Below are 9,091 nucleotides of genomic sequence, written 5' to 3' on the forward strand. Positions count from 1 at the left end.
TACAATAATTTGGCGACCACCTTTTTCTTATAATGATTTGTGAGATTTTAGATCAAAGTCAATATTAACTTCAATTGGAAGGAGTTTTTCAAGTTGAAAAACTATTTGAGGTCATCAATGTCTTAAGAGTAATTAAATGGATTAGCTATTTATGTATTGAGAAGGATATTGGAAAAAGAATGATATAAAATGCTTGGAGACAATGCTTTACTTGATCACACATGTGCTTGTTTGTTTTGGAGGTGATTAAAAGTTGTTGTTGGATGGATTAACTTAAATATTTAGTGGAGCATGGACAAATTTTTTGCTACCCTTCTTTTGGGAGTTAGATTGGTTTTGTTACCTCTAATAATATCTTCTTAGTATTTTTATCATATGGTGCTACCATTTTTTGGAAACGGTAGCATATAAATACCATGGGTTTTACCATATAAATTGATCTATTTTATTCAAAATGTTTGACATAATTAGAAGTTTTTAAAAAATTCTGGATCCCCATTTTTATTTCCCATTGAGCCTAAAAATATATTAGGATTAACCCTAATTGACATATCCCAAAAAGATGTGGAAGTCTAACGCTTCATTTGATTGAAATGAGTTGTTTGAAAGGAAGAAAATATAAGATAAGTAGAGAGAAAGTTGGGGGAGTTTAGCTTTACTAGTTGTGGTGGTGGACTCATGCAAATTATTTTCTCTTCACATGTGTGAAGAAAAAGGAAAATGAGACACCAATTTTAAAAAATGATTAAATTATCCTAAGTATTCCTATAGATGTAGTTATTATTTTAATTTTAAAAGTTCAAATAAACATAAATATAATTAATTAAATTTTTAAATAATTAATAATTTAAACTAAATTAGGAAGATATTTTATTATTAGTCCAATAAGATAATTAAATAGAATATAATTGTCCATTTAAAAAAATTCACACCCTTCCTCTTTCATTTATTTATTCTTTCTCTTATATCTAGGGATAACAAAAAACCTGACCTGTAGGTACTGGAAAAAATATTCACAACAGGTACCCGAAATTATAGCTTATTGGTGAGAGCGAGTGTTATGGTACTCGCTCTATAGGTACCCACATCTATATACTATATAAAGTCAAAACTTGAAATAACTTCTTTCATGATGTAATTTTCATTTCCTATATTGCCCTTAACATTATTTAATTTTTACAAAAAAAACTATATGATTCTAAGCAACTACCACCACTACATTAATTAACCACATATCTCACTCTAAATTAAACATTATCATAAACACACAAAAATATAATATAAAGTACACCTAACACAACAAATATATTTTAATTCAAAAAAATAAAATATATAAAAATTGAATATGTAGTATCACGCGATATTCGTCGGCAGGCACGAAGTGCCTGTACGCACTAGTATTTATTAATGATTTTTTATATATATTATAGTTTTTTTTTAATATTTCAAGATTATATATTTTATACTTTATTATTATTTCATAATAAATTATGGTGATTTGACTATAATTATAAATTTACCATATAAATACCTTATTATTTATGTAATAATTATTTTTATATATTGATTATTATAAAATATACACATATATAATTAAAATTAAAAACGCGTTGGTACACGCAAATACTCGTTACTCATATGGGTACATGCAAATAGAGTAAGTTTAGGAACGGGAAATTGCGGTTGTCCAATCCCATTGCTATCTCTGCTTATATCAAAATACCAAACAACTTTTAATTCTGCTATATTTCTCACCTCTTTCATTTTCACTCTTATTCGATCTCCTCATCGTTTGCACTAAAACAAACAAAGGATAAGATTTTACTAAAAGTGGTTGCTTTTAATTTACAATCAGTTAATCAACTGTGCATTCACATATGACAGTTTATTTTTATGTATGCTTAAGATTATTATCGTATGAAGTTAATTTCAGGAATATATATATATATATATATAAAAGTGTATATATAAGAGGATAAGTATTCATAAATGGATTTAATATATATATTGATAATGTAAGTGATTTTTATACTATCAACAAATTATCTATCATTCATATGTAACTATCATTTACTCTCAAACAAAAGTAATTCAAATCAACGGTGAATGATGTATAGCAAAATATAATTTTGTTTACATTAAAGTCTTAAAATATAAGATAAGATCATGGACATAACAAAGAATAAACTTGTAAAAAGAGGGGTTAAAGTCAAATAAATATGTTTTTGTGTGCTATAGTAATGGAAACCATATTTCATCTTTTTACACTGCCCATGAGTATGAAAATCTGGATACATATTTATCCTATTTGAGAAGACCGTTTCCATGTGTAGTATAACTGAAGCGCGTGAGTGTAGCATCATCCTCTAAATGAGTGGTGCCAAAACTTCAAAAATCACATTTTTAACATTCTGAACTTCAAAATCTTCTATCTATCCTCTTTCATGAAGTATCTTTTCTACTGCACCAATTTCTCTCGATCTATCTCACCACTTTAATATCTAATATTCATTATTAAATAAACAATTAACAAATAAAAACGTTAAAAACTCTATCTTTTCTTTCCATTACTCTTCTTCTCTCTCTTCCCTCAATTCCCTTCACACACGGTTTTCTGGAATTTTTCAACCGACCCATTTCTGCAAATTCAATCTCATAATAGAAAGTCGATTCCTTTCTTTGTTTTGAATCACTTTTCTGCATCAAAATTATGGAAAAAGAGCCTTTACTACCATATTCAAGTCCAAAATTAAGGCCTCCATTCCCACCAAACCTTTTTCCATTACCAGAAAATGATGAAATCAATCTCCCAGTGACCCCAAAGGAATTAAAAGATAGACTCATATTTGGTCCTTCACCAAAAGACCCTTCTTCACCTTTGGTTGAAGCCTTAACACTTTCATTCAAACCTTCTTCTTCAAATCAGGACCTTTTATTTGATTCACAACAACAACAACAATTAGCTTCATGGCTTATTGATCCTGATTATGCACACCGCAAAACAAATCTTCACCGGTCAAAAACCGCGCCAGCTATTGCTGTTGTAAGTGATTTCAGTCGCCATTCATCTGAGGAAAGACCCAAGTTTGGTTCTCAGAGCATTGTTCACCAAGCTTGTATTTTTCTTGTTCTATATTTATCATTAGGGGTGGTGATTTATTGGTACAATCGTCATAATTTTTCATCTAATGAGACTCATCCTATAGTGGATGGTTTGTATTTTTGCATAGTCACAATGTGCACAATAGGTTATGGTGACATTACTCCAAATAGTACAACAACCAAGCTTTTCGCGATTTTGTTCGTGTTGGTGGGTTTCGGTTTTATAGACATATTGTTAAGTGGGATGGTAAGTTATGTCCTTGATTTGCAAGAGAATCATTTGTTGCGGGCAGTGAAGGGTAAGGGTGAGAAGGATGGGAGGTCATATTTAGTTGATGTGAAGAAAGGGAGGATGAGGATTAGGATGAAGGTGGCCTTGGCATTGGGGGTCGTCGTCCTTTGTATTGGATTCGGTGTCGGGGTACTGCATTTTGTCGAAAAGCTTGATTGGTTGGATTCGTTTTATCTTTCAGTTATGTCAGTTACAACAGTTGGGTACGGTGATAAAGCATTCAAGACTGTGCATGGTCGTATCTTTGCTGCAATTTGGTTGCTTGTGTCAACGCTTACAGTGGCCCGAGCATTCCTCTATTTGGCTGAGGCGAGAGTTGATAAGCGGCATAGGAGGATGGCAAAGTGGATCCTTGGTCAGGATATGACTGTTGCTGAGTTTCTTGCTGCAGACATTGACAACAATGGCTTTGTGAGGTATGCACTGTTACATTTCTATCTCATAAAAATTGAGTGATTTTGGAATCAATATTGTTGTTCATGAAAGTAAGTTTCTTTCTTTTAAATTTTTTATGATATATTAAATGTTTGTTATTCATTTCAAATAAATTATTGTAGTTGAAGGCACTTTTTTGTTCGACCGAATTCAGAATATGTTAGCTGAGGGAATAGGGAAGAAAGGGTTAAGTGAGTGGGCCCTAATTTTGTTATAAAATGTAGTTGGTTAGGCCAATTGTTAGGTCAATATGATGTATAAATCACTAGGTAGAGTGGGGGAGAAGGCATTCAGTATTTAGGAAAGATATATGACTCAATTTGAGTAAGGAGAATACAGGGTCACTCGAATACGCTGAGCGCTATGAGATTGTATCATCTTCTACCTCTAGATCACTTTGATCATAGGGAAGTTAAGAATAATACATACATCCTATTCTGTTTTTATTCTATTTTCATTCTATTAGTTGGTCCAGTCTTATCTGAATCTCTAGCTCATATAAGGCATGATATAACCATGGAGCATTTTACAAATATGCTGCATGACGTGGACAAGATTTTTTTTAGAATGAGGCATGACATAATGCAAATATGGGCATCTTAGAAGTGACTATAAACTTTTGTTTGTCACACATTTTTCCCCACTTTTCAGAGCTCCTTTAAATTGTTCTGTTTTGTTTACCAGCAGTGAACATTGATAAGTCATAGCTATGTATATTGATTTAATCATGTTTACTTGGACAACCATATTCTTTGAGGTATTGATTTATGGAGGCATTTAAATAGTTATCTGAAATTAGTTATCCTCCATGTTTCAGTCAATTGTTATCTAATGTGTTTTAAATTTTTTATACTATTGGATGTTACTAAGATTATTCTGGTTTTATAATGGCCTGGTATATGGTTCTACTTCTTAGGCCTTGTAAATATCAAACAGAACATTTGGATGATAAAAACGTTAATGAGGAAGTTGAATTTTGTTTGGTCTATTACAGTAGTTTGCATGCTTAGCATGGTGTGATTGGTGTCTACATTAATATTGTTTTATGTTTCTGAGCAGCGTAGTTAGTATCGTGAGTCATACATGAATCGTTAGTCCTATTTTCGAATCATGAATCATATCGCATTGTGAATTGTAAGATTCATGATGATAGTTAGACATATTAAAATAATACATAATATGAGCCATAAGTAAGGGTCATAAATATCATAAATTCATAATTGCAAATATGATATCAAGTTGATATATAATTATTATGACTTAATTTCCTAAAGTTCCAAGTCATAAGACTCTAATCAAAATAGCAGAATAACACCAAATGATAGAAAAATAGTCTTAAATTCCAATTCATATTCCAAATTGTGTGATCTAATGAACACCCTCATCATTCGTCGTCATGCACATGATCAATTTTACTTGATCCTTCTCATTGGTTGTCAAATGTCAAAAGCTCCTTTTCCTCCCCATCTCTATCAATATCTTCAACTTCATTTTCATCCACTGTTCTAGTTAGTTTAAAGTAAAAACTAGGGTCAAAACAAATTCAGGCTACACAGACCGGACAAAATGGTCCACCAGTACTGTTTTTATAAAAGGGTAAAGTATTAGGGTTTCCAAAAACCGGACTAAATATTGAATGATACATAGCACTAGCAGGACAGTAGTAAGCTAATTCAGTGATTATTTCAATTTTCAACTCATGCATGTCCCCTGAAATTTGATTATTTCAACTCAAGCATGTCCCTGGAAATTTGATTATTTCAACTCATGCTTGTCCCTGGAAATTCATCTATCAAGAATATGCTTCTTTTAGATCACTGGCTTTTTTGGGGGTGTTAAGATTGAAAAACACATTTTGGTTGAAGAATTTTCCTTTCTAATTTAGCTGAGGAGTTCCTTTCATAAATAAGGAAAGATGTTTTCTATTATTTTTCAGAATAGTTTGTTGTTTGTTTGGTGATAAGAGAAGATAATAACGAAGAAAAATCTGAGAAATTTGATCCAAAGGAGCTTTTGAGTGTGGCTGTGGTTCTTGGAGTTCAAATGAATAAAGATCGTATGTTATAATCATCTTTTGATAATATTTTCTGAGAGGATACTTTGAAAAGACATATATTGTTGCTATTATTAGGTTGATATGTAGAAGTATACTAGAGTGGTACAGGACTTGCTGTTACATTATAGTGTAGCTCATTATTTTGATGCATGATCATCTCTTCATTTAAAGTGCAATGGAATTTTTTTGGAGAAATACTTCTAGTTGGTTTAAAAACATGTGTGACACAGACTTTCTTTAATCAGACTGATCTGTTTATTTTGTGTTGTATTTAATGTATTTTTCAAAGTACAAATGCAACTTGTTTTAGTCATGCCATCTACATTTTCCTTCTGTATTCTATTTATGCCACCCTTACGGTTTTCCTGAAATTCCTTGAATATAACCTCAGTATTTTCCCGTGAACCAACCGCAAGTTGAACTTAAAATTCTTGACCTTCCCTGAATTTCGGCTTTTATTCTCTGCAGTAGTGAGTGACTAGGTTCTACTATCTGCTATCTGGTATTAGTTCTTTTCAATTATACTCTCTCCCTGTAGTATTCATCAACATCTTACCAGTCATATATTTACATGCTATATATCTCATCTTATTTATATACCCTGCCTATCTTGTTGGTTGACATATATACTTTAAGGGCTTTAGCTGACAGAAATTGAAACAAACATTGTATAAAAACACTAACATCTGCACTACAGAAAATGTTATAGATGATAAGCCTTATGAACAACCATGCCACTAAGATCACATTATGATGCCAAATACTATTTAGTAGGGTTGATCAAATTGCATGTAAACTCAAACTTAATATATTTGCAATTATTTCAACTTTTGTTATCACATGTGCAGGCCCAAAAGAAGAGACCATTTGGGTAATAAGGCAGAAAAAACATGTGACCTAACCGACAAATTGCTTTTGATGAGGATATCCAGAATATACAGTAGCCATGCTTACAGTCAAACCTTTGAAGGAGTAATAGGAAGGCCTAACCAATTAATTCATAGACCCTTATAAAAAAACATATAATACATATTTACCTATATTGGAGTGCATTATGTGTTTGCTTGAAACTTCTACTTTTTTTATATTGACCGTAGTGGTAACTTCATATTACTTGATGTTTATTATTTCGGTCACATGATATGTTGATGTATTTTTGTGTGCTTATTTTAGCCTCTAGGTACATGTCCATAAGCGATAGCTTTCATTTAGAGATATAGTGATTATAATAATGACTTTTCATTTCGATTCTTAAACTTATGGAGCAATTCAGGTGCTTAATACTATCACAGTAAATTGGTTAGGCCCTGCAGTGCTATATTTACAGTCTGCATTAGACACATAACCACTGCACTGTTTCTAGGCAGGCGGTTGGAGGTTACAGGCAGTTACAGCTGCCAGTTGTTATTACAGCCTCATATCATTTATGCTTAATGTTTTATTCATGTCAATTTAATTCTAGATAGTATATCAACAACAATGAAGTCCTTTCCCAGTTAGCGAGGTCGGCTAAACGGATCAAACGACGTAACTATATCTTGCCAAATACCAAATATCCAGATAGCCATTTACATCTAAATCTTTTCAAATAAAAAGCATTTAGTGTTTTACTTGATCTTCCTTTGTCTCTAATTATTGTGCTATCCTTCGTGTAATCAACTCATGCAGCCAGGGCTTATGATGGCCTTTTCTCACGTGTCCAAACTATCATGGGCACGATTCTACTATCTCTACCCCTGCAGATGTCACTCCTACTTCGTGACTAATATAGTAATATTTTCGTAAACAATTATCATATTGTGATTTCTTAAACTGCGGTGAATGCTATTGATGATTGCTGTTTGCCTGTTTTATTATCACTGTCATCTGATCTTATTTCCAGATCTGTTCTGTTTGGGTCTCACATCTAAGTACTTCATTGGGAAATAGTCAAACACTGAAACTAGTACGGTGCTTGAGTGAAGTACTATTAGTAAGAGTACTTTTACGGTGATTGTCATAAATATGGGAGTCATGATATTATTAATTAAATTCGTTTTTCCATGGAAAACCTGTTTACGTGTTTTTATTTTTTCTTGGCTGTTTATCATCAAGATATTTATCTGACTTAATTTTGTTCTTCTTCATAGTTCAAATAAACTTGTAGTTTTTACCTTTGGCTTGTCCTTCAAGATTCTTTCCATTATTTTTAGTAGTTACAGATACAGCCTTAGCTTGTTTCATTATTGTGGATTGTTGATAATATTTACTAAATGCATTGTCATATGAGTCAGGTCTCATATGTGTTCAATCTCCAAATGTCTAATTTATTTTTGCTTTGCTTTTCTCTAGGTCCTTAACCACAATATTATCATTTTTTCTTCAGTGGTTTGAATTATGTTCTATAGTTTCTTTACTAAAAAGATTAGGTTCATTTAATTTGATTGAATTTGGCAACTTCTACATCTTGTGCTTTTACTGAATCTATTGAGTTTTTGACATGCAGTAAATCAGAATATGTTATATACAAGCTCAAGGAGTTGGGTAAAGTATCAGATAAGGACATCATGCAGATTAGTGAGAAGTTTGACATATTAGATACTGGCAAATGCGGAAAGATAACACTTGCTGATCTCATGGAGAGTCATCATGGATGAGCTCCGTACGGTGCAAGGGAATTCTATATATAAAGTGATGTCAACTAGGGAAGGGAGTTTTACATTCTCTAGTTGCATGCCAGCCAGTGGTGAACTACAACTTTCTTCTTTTTGGGCTTAGGAGGGATATTGTATTCTCAAGTTGCATCCTGGTGATTTTTCCTCTTCCCCTTTGTCATGATCGGTAACTTGTCGAGCCCGAATTTCGCAAGTTATTCAGAGGGTGATAAGTACAGTAATGAATCATCTCATGTCATTTTTTGTTATCATGTGGTTATGGAGGAGAGAGACCAATTTTATTAGTTAAACCCACTTAAAGTTGTGAAATTTCTTTTATATATTCTCTCTTTTCAAATGCATGGTAAAAGTTAAATAAAAATGACATGAGATGATACATTTTGTGACCCTTACCAGAATTTGGTTATTACTTATTACCATGTACAATGTTTGTCAGGTTGATGAGATGGCTTGTGGTAATGAAGGGGCAAAATTTTCTTGCTTAAATGATCATTTTGTACATATTTTTATAAAGACTAATTTCATTGATTCATTAGCATTTTTCTCTTTGAT

The 9,091-nt window shown here is 32.2% G+C and overlaps 1 protein-coding gene across 1 annotated transcript; it reads left to right on the forward strand.

The window, feature by feature from the left end:
• Positions 2,327-9,091, forward strand: LOC109362980 (two-pore potassium channel 3-like). Its single transcript, XM_019609099.1, has 2 exons — positions 2,327-3,810; positions 8,371-9,091. The coding sequence occupies exons 1-2, from the start codon at positions 2,711-2,713 to the stop codon at positions 8,519-8,521; spliced, it is 1,251 nt and encodes a 416-aa protein (XP_019464644.1). The 5' UTR covers positions 2,327-2,710; the 3' UTR covers positions 8,522-9,091.

This window comes from Lupinus angustifolius, chromosome LG12, assembly GCF_001865875.1.
Source record: "Lupinus angustifolius cultivar Tanjil chromosome LG12, LupAngTanjil_v1.0, whole genome shotgun sequence".
In the NCBI taxonomy this organism is placed as follows: domain Eukaryota; kingdom Viridiplantae; phylum Streptophyta; class Magnoliopsida; order Fabales; family Fabaceae; genus Lupinus; species Lupinus angustifolius.

Coding starts and splice junctions, on each gene's coding strand:
- LOC109362980 (XM_019609099.1), top strand. CDS start 2,711: ATGGAAAAAGAGCCTTTACTACCATATTCAAGTCCAAAATTAAGGCCT. Junction 3,811..8,370: donor GACAACAATGGCTTTGTGAG/GTATGCACTGTT, acceptor TTTGACATGCAG/TAAATCAGAATATGTTATAT.